The sequence below is a fragment of the Oncorhynchus kisutch genome, linkage group LG10 (genome assembly GCF_002021735.2).
Source record: "Oncorhynchus kisutch isolate 150728-3 linkage group LG10, Okis_V2, whole genome shotgun sequence".
NCBI classification, from domain to species: Eukaryota; Metazoa; Chordata; class Actinopteri; order Salmoniformes; family Salmonidae; genus Oncorhynchus; species Oncorhynchus kisutch.
Window position 1 is genome coordinate 65,520,620 of NC_034183.2, and position 16,808 is coordinate 65,537,427.

Here is a 16,808-nt window from a genome sequence, read left to right on the forward strand (position 1 = left end):
ATCCTTACCTGGGAGCGTCGAAGCTGTCATAGGAGCCCACGGTGTAATGGCGGAACAGTCTCTTGGCTTTCTCACTGCGGCTCTCTAAAACACATGACCACAGTGTTATCAGCATGATGGCTGCCTGCCTGCCACACTGACCAACAGTGTCACTACAGTCACACGCTGCTGTTAGACTACAGCCTGAACCTCGACAGTAAACGTCTCTCTATTGAGTCTCTAGATACAGTCAAACCAGCTGTGTTTTCCACTGCCTTAGGCCTTAGTGGTGGGCAGACACCACTACTACGACTAGTGTAGGATCTTCCTTCCCTGTCAAACCACATTGTTTCTGCTGCTCTAATCATTCTGAGAGTCCAGAGTGTTACTTCCCCAGTGTTACTACCTAACTGTAGACCTCCTGCTAAATGTGTTGTTTTTTATGCCTGTGTGTCTGTGTGTAGCAGCCAGCGCTGCCGTGTGTGTAGTGTGTGTGTTTTCTGACCAATGAGAGGGGAGAGAGAGAGGCACGCTGCGTGTGTCTGCAGGTGTGTGGTCAGGGCCTCACCTGAGCGGTTGTCCTGGCTACGGACTGCCACTTCCTCTACACAGTCTGAGGGGAACCAGCCGGTCCGTCCCTTAACTGTGCCCTCCCAGAACCCTCCCTCGCCCACACTTAGCACTGCATGAGGGGACAAGAAAGAGCATCGCACGTCAGAGCCATTACCTCACACAGTCAGTATACACAAAACAACATATAGGCACAAACAACAACAAGGAAATAGCCACAACATGTGAACACACACAGAGGAATGTAAACACACAAACAGGCATGCAAACTTCTCTACGTACTCACCAAGACATACATACCTGGAAACACCTTAGACTCACTCACAGACACACACATATTCATACCTGCAGACATTGAAGACAAGGACAAACAAGGACCTTATACTCTCATTAAGACAGGAAGACAACATCCACTAGACAGACTCATACATACACCACTCACATCAGCAGACAGAGACCTAGCCTGGGTACCAGCATGAATATTTCATCTCCTGGGTAAATGTATCAGGCTGGCACCCAGACTAGCAAACACCCAGCCAGACAGTCACACAGCCATTCTCTGACACAGACACACTAAACACACACACCTTTGACTTTGTCTCCCTTGCTGATGCTAATCTCTCTGTCTCCCTGGGCGGAGTGGGAACGCGTGGCCACAAACACACGTCCTGGGACGGCGCTGTAGAGACGCCTCCGCTGGCCCCCTGCTGCCGTAACCGTATTGCTGCTGACTGACCCCATCCTGGCCAGAGGGGGCAGCGTTCAGCATACAGCACATACAGCACAGTACACAACCAACTCAGTGGCCTTGTGGTTAGTGTCTGCCTTCACGCTACAGAACCAGGAGACAGGTTCCTACCCAATGGGCCATTCTGGCTCACACACAGTAGACCCAATCCTAACTTGAGGTCTGCATGGATAATTTGGACCTTTGTGAAAACCATCTATTGACGGGAGATTTGTGTGCAAATTATTAATACAGATTTCAAGTTTGGATTGGGTGCCATGCTAGAGTCACAGCAGAGAGGGACAACTGACACTGCTGTAGATGGAGAGAGAGCACACTATAATGGAACTACGCATCAACGGTTCTATCAGAACCATAGTCAATCTTACCCTCCTGCTCCTTCTCCTGCTCCCCCTCCCTTCTCCTGCTCCCCCTCCGCCGCCCTCCCTGCCTCCGACTCTGCCGACTTCCGTCCTCCTTATCCCCTGCTCTCCCATCGGAGACGGGGAGCGAGTCCGCGCCCCACGGGGACTACTGGAGCTAACGCAGGGTAACCTGAATGCTTATGCCCTGAGAGAAAAGTAGAGAGCGAGAGAGAAAGAGAGAGAGAGAGAGAGAGAGAGAGAGAGAGAGACCAGGAGACAAACAGAGAGGAGAGAGACAGAGAGAGAGAGAGACAGAGAGAGGACACAGAGAGAGACAGAGAGACCAAGAGAAGAGGAGAGAGAGAACAGAGAGAGACACAACAAGAGAGAGAAAGAGAGAGAGAGACGAGAGAGACACAGAGAGACAGAGAGACACAGAGAGAAGAGCCACAGACAGAGAACACAGAGAGGAGAAGAACAGAGGAAAGAGAGAGAGAGACACACAAGAGAGAGAAGGAGATGAAGGGGCAACACCGGTTCAGTGGTCTGTACTACAGTACATTGGTGATGTACTACAGTATATAGGTGATGTACTACATAGCTACATTACATGATACATGACGTGAAACAGTACAGTAGCTCTCCCAGACTAGGTGTCCAGGTGCTAGGTTCCTTCCTCTACCTGTACAGACACTATGTTGGAGCCTGGTGTATTGGGCAGTGCCATCCAGTCAGGCAGGTTCATACTGTTATCACTGTTGGCACGCAGGAAGGGGTGAGGGTGGGGCAGCGCCAGGGTGCGTGGTGCACTCTCTCGCCTCTGAGGGGCGTATTTGGGAGACTCAAGAAAAGGTACTGAGAGAGTGTGAGAAGGAGAGAGAGAGAGAGAGAGAGAGAGAGAAAGACAGACAGACAGAGAGGTTTTAAAACTAGTCATGTTTAGTTCACTTGCAGCACTCATTCAGATAGCAGGGACAGGAAATATCCCAGTTTGATTGGCACACATACAAAATAATGTAATAAATATAATGTGTGTACGCACAACGTTGTTTTTAAAGAAACATGTGAATGCCGAACCACTCTCACATACTGTCACATACGTTCATAGAGCATAAACTCCTAGACACAGCCACAGGTCAGAACGTACCTACATATGTGTCCCGGTGGTTTTTGATAATCTCTCCTAGCTCAAAATGGCCGGACATGACAGCCACCTGAAACACAGACGCTAGCAGTGTAAGGGACAGTTGTCACAGCACCCTCCACACACTAGCAGTATAAGGGACAGTTCTCACAGCACCCTACACACACACACACACACACACACACACACACACACACACACACACACACACACACACACACACACACACACACACACACCAGCAGTGTAAGGGACAGTTCTCACAGCACCCTCCACACACACACTAGCAGTGTAAGGGACAGTTCTCACAGCACCCTCCACACACACACACACACACACACACACACACACACACACACACACACACGCTAGCAGTGTAAGGGACAGTTCACACAGCACCCTCTACACACACACACACTAGCAGTGTAAGGGACAGTTCTCACAGCACCCTCCACACACACACACTAGCAGTGTAAGGGACAGTTCTCACAGCACCCTCCACACACACACACACACACACACACACACACACACACACACACACACACACACACAATAGCAGTGTAAGGGACAGTTCTCACAGCAGCCTCCACACACACACACACTAGCAGTGTAAGGGACAGTTCTCACAGCACCCTCCACACACTAGCAGTGTAAGGGACAGTTCTCACAGCACCCTCCACACACACACACACACACTAGCAGTGTAAGGGGCAGTTCTCACAGCACTATGCACATATTCCTTGTCTCAGCTGGCCTTTTGTAAGGAGCACAGAGTATTAGAGCCCAGCTAAAGGGGTCAGGCAGAATTGTCCCACCGTGGACCCTCGTACACGTCACAGAACAATATCACTAACACTGGTACATCTCATCCAAGCAATGTACATACAAATACATAATTCCATTAGCCCAGCCATGTATTGTATAATCACCTGAAATGGGTTCTGCCCACTGTTATTCTTTGTGTCTTTATTGGCTCCCCTGTAAAGTAGAATTCGTGCACAGCTGTCCTGTATGGCCAAAATACATGTAAATCAATTAGCAGCAAATAACTGTAATACTGGATTACAAAACTACTAAGTCATCTTTATTTGATGTTTGTTTATGACACTACTAGAGAGCACTACCTTGTTGTATAAAGCACAAACGTGCAAGGCAGTGTTTCCTGAGGCATTCTGGGAAGTGGAGTCTGCCCCGTAAAAAAGAAGGTGCTCCAGATGCTGGGCGTTGCCATTCTGACAGGCCTGGGATCAGAGCAGAGTGAGCACAGAGAGGGAGGGAAAGAGAGAGAGGTGGGGGGACAGAGAGGTGGGGGGACAGAGAGCGAGAAAGGTGGGGAGAGATAGAGAGATGGGGGGTAGAGCGAGTGAGAGAGAGTGAGAGAAAGAGAGAGGGAGAGAGAGGTGGGGAAAGAGAGATAGAAAGAGAGAGAGGGGGGGCGATCAGGAGATCAGAGGTAAAGAAAAGAAAAATGAATGAAGAGGGAGATGGTGAAAGATAGCGATCAAGGAAATAAAGAGTGGAGAAAGAGGGGGGTTATACATTGTCAAAAAGAGAGAGAGAAACAAGAATAACACACACATCTCACACATAGATATGCACATAGATACGCACATAGATACACAACAACAACGCTCAACGACAACAGCCCAAATACACACAGACATAATGATGAAAGGATGGAAAGAATGTTGAAATGGAGGGGAAGTTAGTACAGTACCTGTGTGTCTCCAGGGTTCTATCTGCTGTCCTCTTCATACCTGAACTATGGAGTGACAGGGGGATGAGAGACGGGCCTCATCATGGGTTAGAGGGTACAGGGAGATGAGAGACGGGTCTCATCATGGGTTAGAGGGTACAGGGAGATGAGAGACGGGTCTCATCATGGGTTAGAGGGTACAGGGAGATGAGAGATGAGAGATGGGCCTCATCATGGGTTAGAGGGTACAGGGAGATGAGAGACGGGCCTCATCATGGGTTAGAGGGTACAGGGAGATGAGAGACGGGTCTCATCATGGGTTAGAGGGTACAGGGAGATGAGAGACGGGCCTCATCATGGGTTAGAGGGTACAGGGAGATGAGAGACGGGTCTCATCATGGGTTAGAGGGTACAGGGAGATGAGAGACGGGCCTCATCATGGGTTAGAGGGTACAGGGGGATGAGAGACGGGCCTCATCATGGGTTAGAGGGTACAGGGGATGAGAGACGGGCCTCATCATGGGTTAGAGGGTACAGGGAGATGAGAGACGGGTCTCATCATGGGTTAGAGGGTACAGGGAGATGAGAGACGGGCCTCATCATGGGTTAGAGGGTACAGGGGGATGAGAGACGGGCCTCATCATGGGTTAGAGGGTACAGGGGGATGAGAGACGGGCCTCATCATGGGTTAGAGGGTACAGGGAGATGAGAGACGGGTCTCATCATGGGTTAGAGGGTACAGGGAGATGAGAGACGGGCCTCATCATGGGTTAGAGGGTACAGGGAGATGAGAGACGGGTCTCATCATGGGTTAGAGGGTACAGGGAGATGAGAGATGAGAGATGGGCCTCATCATGGGTTAGAGGGTACAGGGAGTTGAGAGACGGCCTCATCATGGGTTAGAGGGTACAGGGAGATGAGAGATGGGCCTCATCATGGGTTAGAGGGTACAGGGAGATGAGAGATGGGCCTCATCATGGGTTAGAGGGTACAGGGAGATGAGAGACGGGCCTCATCATGGGTTAGAGGGTACAGGGAGATGAGAGACGGGCCTCATCATGGGTTAAAGGGTACAAGGGGGTGAGAGACGGGCCTCATCATGGGTTAGAGGGTAAAGGGGGTTGAGAGACGGGCCTCATCATGGGTTAGAGGGTACAGGGAGATGTGAGACGGCCTCATCATGGGTTAGAGGGTACAGGGAGATGAGAGACGGGCCTCATCATGGGTTAGAGGGTACAGGGAGATGAGAGACGGCCTCATCATGGGTTAGAGGGTACAGGGAGATGAGAGACGGCCTCATCATGGGTTAGAAGGTACAGGGGGTTGAGAGACGGCCTCATCATGGGTTAGAGGGTACAGGGAGATGAGAGACGGGTCTCATCATGGGTTAGAGGGTACAGGGAGATGAGAGACGGGTCTCATCATGGGTTAGAGGGTACAGGGAGATGAGAGATGGGCCTCATCATGGGTTAGAGGTTACAGGGAGATGAGAGATGGGCCTCATCATGGGTTAGAGGGTAAAGGGGATGAGAGACGGGCCTCATCATGGGTTAGAGGGTAAAGGGGATGAGAGACGGGCCTCATCATGGATTAGAGGGTACAGGGGGATGAGAGACGGGCCTCATCATGGGTTAGAGGGTACAGGGAGATGATAGACGGGCCTCATCATGGGTTAGAGGGTACAGGGAGATGATAGACGGGCCTCATCATGGGTTAGAGGGGTACAGAGGGGTGAGTAGCAGGAGAGACACATCAGGGTAAGGGAGGCGTACCATGACATGAATGGATAACATAAATATAGAGATGACATTTACACACTGACATTAACACAAATACACACACACACACAAACCAATATACACACAAACCCAGTGAAATGCTAATGGACATTGACACTTGAACACAGACTAAACCCCACAGAAACACACACCTACACACACCTACACCTCAACCTACCTGGTGTGTCTCATCCCAGCCGTTCTCGTCCCTGACGGCCAGCTTGGCGCGGTGGTGGAGCAGGGTCTCACAGCAGGAGGTGTCGCCCCCTGTCAGCACAGTGTGGTAGAGCGGAGTCAGCCCCCGCCGGTCCTTATAGTCTGGAGACGCACCCAGAGACAGCAAGGTCTATAGGGACACACCAGGTAGACACACATACTTACACTCTTAGAAAAAAAGGTGCTATCTAGAACCTAAAAGGTTTCTTCAGCTGTCCCCGTAGGAGAACCCTCTAAATAACCCTTTTTAGTTCCAGGTAGAACCCTTTTGGTTCCAGATAGAACCCTTTTGAGTTCCTTATAGCACCCTTTCCACAGAGTGTTCTACATGGAACCCAAAAGAGTTCAACCTGGAACCAAAAAGGGTTCTCCTATGGGGACAGCCGAAAACCCTTTTGGAACACTTTTTTCTAAGAGTGTATTAAACGATTAGTTGAATATCACTATAACATATGCCATATCATTATAAGAACATCATGACTGTATCTCAATACAAGACACTATGCACAGTGGGTCCATACATGCTCCTTTAATCCATGGATGTGAGTGTAAGGAGGTGTGTGTGTGTTTACCAGCAAGGCTGTGTGGCAGTGGCTGCGGACAGCCTTGTGTAGAGGTGTGAGTCCGTCCTTGGACCTGAAATCAAGATGAGCCCCTCCCAGCACCAGCCCCCGTATGGCCTCCCCTCCCCCCGGCTCACATTGCACCGCCAACGTCAGGGGGGTTTCTACAGAGGAGAGAGAGATGGAGCAATGGAGTGATGGAGGGGCTCATATATTTAATCAGACAGACAGGAGTGGGGCCATGGAGTTATGACATGAACATCACAGCATCATGTCACTCTAGTCTACTGTAGTAGTATGGTATCTATTATCTGATAGTGGCAGATGTAGAGCTCTCTGCTGTCCCCTGGTGTTGCCAGGTGGAAGTGCACTTCACACTCCCAGCGACAGCAGGCTCTGTTGTGTGAGGACTGTTGCAGCACACCCAAAACTGCTAACAGTAGCTGCCTGTCTCCCACCTCGTTATATTATCTGGCTCTTAAATGAGACTCAAACTAACTGTCTATTTTGCTTATTATAATCATATTTAAGTGTTAGATAGATAGAGCTTTGGGTAAGTGTGATTCAGAGTTGGAGAGAGTATTGGGGATTTTCAGGTCGAGGTTACAGAGGACAGCCATTAGCCATAGCTCCCACAGCTATCTTGGCTGTTAGCTAATTCAACTTGGATATGAACAGTTTGCTAGCTAGATGACAAGTTGTATGGCTGAAGGGTCTGGAAATGATTATCTAGGATGCTAAATATACAGTGGCCATATGCCCCACAAATGATATGGGTCACTAAGAAGGATTTCTTAGGGGGTATCAAGGTATCAGGGACTACACAGACAGACAGAATGACAGACAGACAGACAGACAGACTGACTGACTGACTGACTGACTGACAGACAGACAGACAGACTGACTGACAGACTGACTGACTGACTGACAGACTGACTGACAGACTGACTGACTGACTGACTAACTAACTAAATGGCTGATTGGTGCTAACTGACTGAGGAGAGGTCACAGGTCACCCTGGCAGCAGACAGCATCTGACAGCATCTCACCTCCCGTGTCAGGGTCCTGGTAGTTGGGGTCAAGCCCTTTGTCCAAAAACTTGGCCATCTTGTCCACAGAGCCACTTTGGATATAGTCCATGAACTTCTTCAGACTGGCCTATGAGAGGCATGAGGGAATAGAGAGAAATGAAGGGACTAAGTGTTCTTTGGCTGTCCCCATAGGAGAACCCTTTGAAGAACCCTTTTCTGTTCAAGGGTTCTACCTGGAACCAAAAGGGTTCTACCTGGAACCAAGAAGGGTTCTCCAATAGGGAAAGCCGAAGAACCATTTGGAACACTTTTTTCTAAGAGCCAACACCTTCATACTGTACCAATGCATGCTACACACACTTACACCTACAATTCACATTGTGCCACACCCTTTGAAACAGACCACCAGTACCTTAGTGTGCAGTTTAGCCAGCTGTTTCTCATCTAGATTGGTCTGTTTGTACACTCTGGTCTTGTAACGAAACTAGAGAGAGAGAGAGAGAGAGAGAGAGAGAGAGAGAGAGAGAGAGAGAGAGTTAATCCTGACTGGAAGGCCTTTTGTCCTCAATTCTCTCAGCTTTTGGCCTAGATCCACATGATGGAGCCTGCAGATGCTTTATCTAGTTTACCCATAACCATCCTCCTCCTCGTCCTCCTCTCTCAACGAAAAAAGAAAAAAACAGCACAGGTTCACACTAGCACAGGTTCACACTAGTTTCCAGCCCACAGAGTAGCCCACAGAGTAACCTTACAGAGTAACCCACAGAGTGAGAGTAGCCCAGAGTAACTTTACAGAGTAACCCACAGAGTGAGAGTAACCCACAGAGTAACCTTACAGAGTAACCCACAGAGTGAGAGTAACCCACAGAGTAACCCACAGAGTGAGAGTAACCCACAAAGTAACCGTACAGAGTAACCCACAGAGTGGGAGTAACCTTACAGAGTAACCCACAGAGTGAGAGTAACCTTACAGAGTAACCCACAGAGTGAGAGTAACCCACAGAGTAACCTTACAGAGTAACCCACATAGTGAGAGTAACCCACAAAGTAACCTTATAGAGTAACCCACAGAGTAACCTTACAGAGTAACCCACAGAGTAACCTTACAGAGTAGCCCACAGAGTAACCGTACAGAGTAACCCACAGAGTGAGAGTAACCCACAGAGTAACCTTACAGAGTAACCCACAGAGTGAGAGTAACCCACAAAGTAACCTTACAGAGTAACCCACAGAGTGAGAGTAACCCACAGAGTAACCTTACAGAGTAACCCACAGAGTGAGAGTAACCTTACAGAGTAACCCACAGAGTAACCCACAGAGTAAGAGTAACCTTATAGAGTAACCCACAGAGTACTCCACAGAGTAACTTTACAGAGTAACCCACAGAGTGAGAGTAACCCACAGAGTAACCTTACAGAGTAACCCGCTGAGTCACCGTACAGAGTAACCCACAGAGTGAGAGTAACCCACAGAGTGAGAGTAACCATACAGAGTAACCCACAAAGTGAGAGTAACCCACAGAGTAACCTTACAGAGTAACCCACAGAGTGAGAGAAGCCCACAGAGTAACTTTACAGAGTAACCCATAGAGTGAGAGTAACCTTACAGAGTAACCCACAGAGTGAGAGAAGCCCACAGAGTAACCTTACAGAGTAACCCACAGAGTGAGAGTAACCCACAAAGTAACCGTACAGAGTAACCCACAGAGCGGGAGTAACCTTACAGAGTAACCCACAGAGTGAGAGTAACCTTACAGAGTAACCCACAGAGTGAGAGTAACCCACAGAGTAACCTTACAGAGTAACCCACAGAGTGAGAGTAACCTTACAGAGTAACCCACAGAATGAGAGTAACCCACAGAGTAACCTTATAGAGTAACCCACAGAGTAACCTCACAGAGTAACCCACAGAGTAACCTTACAGAGTAGCCCACAGAGTAACCGTACAGAGTAACCCACAGAGTGAGAGTAACCCACAGAGTAACCTTACAGAGTAACCCACAGAGTGAGAGTAACCCACAAAGTAACCTTACAGAGTAACCCACAGAGTGAGAGTAACCCACAGAGTAACCTTACAGAGTAACCCACAGAGTGAGAGTAACCTTATAGAGTAACCCACAGAGTACTCCACAGAGTAACTTTACAGAGTAACCCACAGAGTGAGAGTAACCCACAGAGTAACCTTACAGAGTAACCCACTGAGTAACCGTACAGAGTAACCCACAGAGTGAGAGTAACCCACAGAGTGAGAGTAACCATACAGAGTAACCCACAAAGTGAGAGTAACCCACAGAGTAACCTTACAGAGTAACCCACAGAGTGAGAGAAGCCCACATAGTAACCTTACAGAGTACCCTTACAGAATAACCTTACAGAGTAACCTTACAGAGTAACCTTACAGAGTAGCCCACAGAGTGAGAGTAACCTTACAGAGTAACCTTACAGAGTAACCTTACAGAGTAGCCCACAGAGTGAGAGTAACCTTACAGAGTAGCCCACATAGTAACCTTACAGAGTAACCTTACAGAGTAACCTTACAGAGTAGCCCACAGAGTGAGAGTAACCTTACAGAGTAACCTTACAGAGTAACCTTACAGAGTAACCTTACAGTGTAACCCACAGTGTAACCTAACAGAGTAACCCACAGAGTGAGAGTAACCTTACAGAGTAACCTTACAGAGTAACCAACAGAGTGAGAGTAACCTTACAGTGTAACCTTACATCCAGGCTGTATATACCTCCAGATATGGTACCCCCTTCTCAAAGGATTGTGGGTACTCTCTCAGCATCTTCTCCTCCTCCAGGAACTTGGCGTCATGGCCTTCGGTGGCTGGTTGGAACAAGCCGTAGTTCAACACATCCCGCAACGAATCGGTCAGAGAACATAGCACCTGCTGCTTGGCCTTCCAAACGGTCGCATCCGGGTTGAACCGCAAACACTTCTGCAGAGGAGACGGGGAGAGAGAGAGGGAGAGAGAGGGAGAGAGAGGGTTCAATGGTAGTGCTTATAGAGAAGAGATAGAGGGTGGAGAGAGGAAGGGGTAGTTGGGGTTTAGATGAAAACACTAAAGAAGAAAAGTGAGGAAAAGGAAAGCATTGAACTGTAAAGTAGAAAAGTAACAGCAATTTAACAGTCTAGACTGAGGGAAGGGTCCTGGTGCAGTATTAGTGTGTCTGTCAGAAGTGGAGAACCGCTCCTCGCTGCAGTACTGCTGTTATTACCATTCTGAACCACTAGGGAGAGACATTGTGAGTCCACCACAGGGACCAGTGATGTGTATGGTTTTATACAGTAAGGAGATATGAATGGCTGATTGTACTGTCTCCTCTGACCAGTGAGCTCCTGTATGGTGAGATGAATAGAATGTTTGATTGTGCTGTATCATATAGGCACAGTTAGCATTAGACATAATGTCATTTTATGGACAGATCCACATCTGTTTCTGTAGATCATGAATCAAACAGTCTTCCGCTCTTTCTCTCTCTCTCTCTGGTGTGAGTCTGGGCTGAGGCTGACGTAGAGCAAGCCATTCCCCTGACCTTGAAGCAGCTGTGTGATTGGTCCTTCTGGAGAGCAGCTGTATCTCTCGCTTGCTGCTTCTGCATACATGGATGTACGCTCCATGGCTCAATACATCTCACTAACGTGTTTAACTCTCTCTTTCTGTCTTAGTCTCTCCCTCACTGACTGTCTCACACACTCTCTCTGTCTGTCTGGTGTCATGACGTTGGCCTGGGGGTAGGTTTATGACAGTCATAAATACCTCTTCCCCCCTTTTTCCTCTCTCTACCCTACTGATATTACATTTGCAAACCCCTTGGTTAACATAGAGAATCTGTAATAGATTCGGTAATTTAGAATGCATAAGATACTGTATTTACGATAGCACAGCTTCTTCCTTTGTTACTCAGTCTTCCCGCTCTTTCACTCAAAACCAGCCCCTTTTCTTTTGTGTAACAAGCTGTCATATCTGTTCCGCCCGCTAGGGACATTTTCCTTTATGACGCAATTTGTAATCAAGTTATGATTAAATATGTGTATGTGTAATTCTGTGTGATTAGCTAGGTATTTAGTAAATAAATAATTAAACCCAATTTTTTATTTCTGATTCAACTTGTTAGCCAGGGTTCAGGGTTCGTGAAGAACAACTTTCAGATGAGACTGAATTAAGGTGACAATTAATATTGACTGCTATTGATGTCAAATATTACTAGGTCTTTATTTAGAGTTTATTCGGAATATAACAGCTCCAAAAATATTATTTCGTGGTGCCCCGACTCTCTAGTTAATTACATTTACATGATTAGCTCAATCAGGTGATATTAATTACGGATAAATGATTTTATAGAATAGCATATCATATCACTTAATCCAGCATAGCCAAAGACACGACACTGGCTGTGTGTGTGTGTGTGTGTGTGTGTGGGTTTGAAGGAGGGAGGGAGAGAGTGAGAATGGAATACTGTGCAGAGGTGTAACGTGTCTCTCTCCCTCTCTTTTATTCAGTCTGGGTTTGTGCACAGCCAACCGAATCACTATGGCAACCAGTTCATTAGTGGAGCAAGCTCCTTGTTGCCATAGAGACATCCCTGTGTTCCCTTGGAGATGGGGAACTATGGGATAAAGTGAAAGAGTGCCCGTGCCTGTGTGTATGTGTGTTTTACAGTGAGACGGAGAACGAGAGGTGGAGTCAGGGGGAGGAAAGGGTTTATGTATGAGAGAGGGAAAGAGAGGGAACGAGGGAGGGATATAGAGAGGGAGGGAGGGAGTGAGAGAGAAAGAGAGATGGAGAAAGAGAGACATTGAAAGGGAGAGTAAAAGAGAGAGGATGAGTAGGTGTATTAGCATGCAATAGATAGTTTCTTACACACACGCTGACATACTGCACCAACATGTACATTCAATCACACATTAGAATTAACACTCAGTCCCTTCAAAAAACACACACGCAAACAGAATGCAAGCTAGGGAAGCTAAATATAATCTGAGATCATTGAGGAGGAGGAGAACGTTTATCAATACAGCATAATGCATGAAGAATATTCCCATAATCACCATCATTATTGTTTCAATTATTATGACACTCTTTGTATAATTACTGTAATTCTGCTTTTACATTTAAAACATTTTTTATTAACCCATTCACCACCCTCTTCAGAGGACACGTCTTCTTTGTTTTTTACAGCTTTTCTACTTCATATACAGTGGGGCAAAAAAGTATTTAGTCAGCCACCAATTGTGCAAGTTCTCCCACTTAAAAAGATGAGAGAGGCCTGTAATTTTCATCATAGGTACACTTCAACTATGACAGACAAAATGAGAAGAAAAAAAATCCAGAAAATCACATTGTAGGATTTTTATTGAATTTATTTGCAAATTATGGTGGAAAATAAGTATTTGGTCACCTACAAACAAGCAAGATTTCTGGCTCTCACAGACCTGTAACTTCTTCTTTAAGAGGCTCCTCTGTCCTCCACTCATTACCTGTATTAATGGCACCTGTTTGAAATTGTTATCAGTATAAAAGACACCTGTCCACAACCTCAAACAGTCACACTCCAAACTCCACTATGGCCAAGAGCTGTCAAAGGACACCAGAAACAAAATTGTAGACCTGCACCAGGCTGGGTAGACTGAATCTGCAATAGGTAAGCAGCTTGATTTGAAGAAATCAACTGTGGGAGCAATTATTAGGAAATGGAAGACATACAAGACCACTGATAATCTCCCTTGATCTGGGGCTCCACGCAAGATCTCACCCCGTGGGGTCAAAATGATCACAAGAACAGTGAGTAAAAATCCCAGAACCACACGGGGGGACCTAGTGAATGACCTGCAGAGAGCTGGGACCAAAGTAACAAAGCCCACCATCAGTAACACACTACTTTCATTATGATGAAAATTACAGGCCTCTCTCATCTTTTTAAGTGGGAGAACTTGCACAATTGGTGGCTGACTAAATACTGTTTTGCCCCACTGTACATAGATTTTACATAAAGATTTTACATATACATTTTAATTCTGCAGTTAATCTTAGGGGAATTAGCACATTTGTTTAAGACAGGAGAGTTTCTGTTCAACACCAAAGCAGGTGGGCGAGGAGGAACGGGTGGACCACTGAACAAGCAACCTGATTGGTCCATATACCTACGGATTGGTTGAAATGACTCATTGAACTCTCTCATGAGCCCTCCACTCTAGACTAACTCTTTACAGACTTCTAACAGAGAGGAAGACCATCTCTGCTTCTGAGTCTGACTGGTTCTGACATACTGTTATTGATTCAGTATTATAGACTAACAACTAGCTGTAGGTTGAGGCAGCTTACAGGCCAATAAGTGACAACAGTCCATATTGACTGTAACTTCTCTCTTTAACACTCATATTGCAGTCAGGGCCGTAGCTACATATGAAGACACCGAATTAGAAAAGTAGAATACACAAGGTGACATTTCAAAACGTGGTTGTTTTCCTTCCTATATGTCCCACACTCACAATCACTCAATTAGTCCATATCTGTTAATTATTATTTTTTTAGATAGGTAAATGAATCTACTTAGTCTAGCCAGCCATCTAAAGTAATCATGGTTGATTACCGTCACTCAGATATCATATTAACATGGTATAAGTCATGGCAATGTGTAGAATTGCAGGAAATTACTACAACAAAAAATCTGTAAATCTGTTCACCTTTTGCTAATAAAGTACTTTTTCTGCTAACAGATCCCTCTGTGTGTTTTTAATCCCGGTGCTGAATTAATGTGAGTTAATGCGGCTAACTGTATTGCTAATAGGCTATATGTTTGTAGATGAGTTAATGCGGCTAACTGTATTGCTAATAGGCTATATGTTTGTAGATGAATTAATGAGGCTAACTGTATTGCTAATAGGCTATATGTTTGTAGATGAATTAATGAGGCTAACTGTATTGCTAATAGGCTATATGTTTGTAGATGAATTAATGAGGCTAACTGTATTGCTAATAGGCTATATGTTTGTAGATGAATTAATGAGGCTAACTGTATTGCTAATAGGCTATATGTTTGTAGATGAGTTAATGAGGCTAACTGTATTGCTAATAGGTTACATGTTTGTAGATGAGTTAATGCGGCTAACTGTATTGCTAATAGGCTATATGTTTGTAGATGAGTTAATGAGGCTAACTGTATTGCTAATAGGCTATATGTTTGTAGATGAGTTAATGTGGCTAACTGTATTGCTAATAGGCTATATGTTTGTAGATGAGTTAATGAGGCTAACTGTATTGCTAATAGGTTACATGTTTGTAGATGAGTTAATGCGGCTAACTGTATTGCTAATAGGCTATATGTTTGTAGATGAGTTAATGAGGCTAACTGTATTGCTAATAGGTTACATGTTTGTAGATGAGTTAATGTGGCTAACTGTATTGCTAATAGGTTACATGTTTGTAGATGAGTTAATGCGGCTAACTGTATTGCTAATAGGCTATATGTTTGTAGATGAGTTAATGAGGCTAACTGTATTGCTAATAGGTTACATGTTTGTAGATGAGTTAATGCGGCTAACTGTATTGCTAATAGGCTATATGTTTGTAGATGAGTTAATGTGGCTAACTGTATTGCTAATAGGCTATATGTTTGTAGATGGTGAATGAAGCTAGAGCAACTCAGGCGATAATGGCGGGTTCCTTTTTGCTGGTTTTCGCTGTTCTCCAAATTGCAATTTAGAGTTTTTAAATCATACAGAAATGCAGTAAATGAGCTTCAACTTTCTTAAAATATTTTGTAAGGTGTGGGATTTCACCCCAACTCACTCACTCACTCACTCACTCACTCACTCACTCACTCACTCACTCACTCCTACCCTCAAGTGCAGGGGGATTAGCAGCCTTTAATGAGAACTATGGGGAAATAACCACCCCCTCTCTCCCACTCTGTTTAAGTCAATTTCTCTCTCCCTTTCTCCTTTGGCCTCTCTCTATCTCTCTCACTACCTCTTTCCCATCTATTTGCTATGTTCCCCCTCTCTAGCTACCTCACAGTCACACAGTCCTCCTTTCCACATTCCTTTCAGCCCCCTGTTTCCCTCCCTCCTTCCATCCCCTGTCCTCTCCTCTCCTCTCTTCACCCTCTTATCTGGCTCTGCCTCTCTTATCTGGGCCCCTCTTCACCTCTGGCTGAGCACTGAGGAGGCCCTTACAAGGCTTACAGTTGTTGGTCTACTCTAAATGTATGTCAATGGGATGATACTATGTTTATACAGCAGGTAAGATGACTGTGTATAGATGTACTATATACTGTATGTGTAGGTAAATATATATAAGGGGGTATGTGGGCACTTCTTAGCCAGTTGTGAAAATCCTCAATTCATAACATTTGTGTTTATGAGCTGCTGCCCGTCTCTCCATGATCTCATTACAATACAATTAACCAGCAATTAGAGTTTATTGAGGGCGAATTAGCTGACATGTAGACATGTAGATCAGGCCTAATACATTGGGATTATAGAATCATATTACCCCGCTGCACAGGAGAGAAGGAGATAGGAGGGAGGACAAGAGAGAGAGAGAGAGAGAGAGAGAGAGAGAGAGAGAAGAGAGAAGAGAGAAGAGAGAAGAGAGAGAGAGAGAGAGAGAGAGAGAGAGAGAGAGAGAGAGAGAGAGAGAGAGAGAGAGAGAGAGAGAGAAGAGAGATGGGAAGAAGTGAGGTAGGGAGGGTGAAGGGACGGTGTGAAAGACAAAAGGAGAGAAGGACG

General features: G+C 46.0%; 2 protein-coding genes across 5 annotated transcripts in view; both read right to left on the bottom strand.

The window, feature by feature from the left end:
• The window catches only part of shank1 (SH3 and multiple ankyrin repeat domains 1), a 40,154-nt gene extending 38,446 nt beyond the window's left edge, over nt 1-1,708 (bottom strand). For all 4 annotated transcript variants that reach the window (XM_031834776.1, XM_031834777.1, XM_031834775.1 and 1 more), the window contains exons 1-4: nt 1,666-1,708; nt 1,137-1,291; nt 548-661; nt 9-84 (exon numbers count right to left, since the gene is read on the bottom strand). In XM_031834776.1, the coding sequence (XP_031690636.1) occupies nt 9-84; nt 548-661; nt 1,137-1,290 (344 nt within the window). In that variant the 5' untranslated portion in view covers nt 1,291; nt 1,666-1,708. The remainder of the gene's footprint in view (nt 1-8; nt 85-547; nt 662-1,136; nt 1,292-1,665) is intronic.
• A 597-nt stretch (nt 1,709-2,305) lies between these two features.
• LOC109878668 (SH3 and multiple ankyrin repeat domains protein 1) overlaps nt 2,306-16,808 on the bottom strand; it is a 52,772-nt gene continuing 38,269 nt past the window's right edge. Inside the window, exons 3-11 of the mRNA XM_031834778.1 lie at nt 10,810-11,013; nt 8,485-8,556; nt 8,091-8,199; nt 7,051-7,205; nt 6,441-6,608; nt 3,913-4,029; nt 3,718-3,795; nt 2,789-2,855; nt 2,306-2,496 (exon numbers count right to left, since the gene is read on the bottom strand). Coding sequence (XP_031690638.1) covers nt 2,306-2,496; nt 2,789-2,855; nt 3,718-3,795; nt 3,913-4,029; nt 6,441-6,608; nt 7,051-7,205; nt 8,091-8,199; nt 8,485-8,556; nt 10,810-11,013 — 1,161 coding nt within the window. The remainder of the gene's footprint in view (nt 2,497-2,788; nt 2,856-3,717; nt 3,796-3,912; nt 4,030-6,440; nt 6,609-7,050; nt 7,206-8,090; nt 8,200-8,484; nt 8,557-10,809; nt 11,014-16,808) is intronic.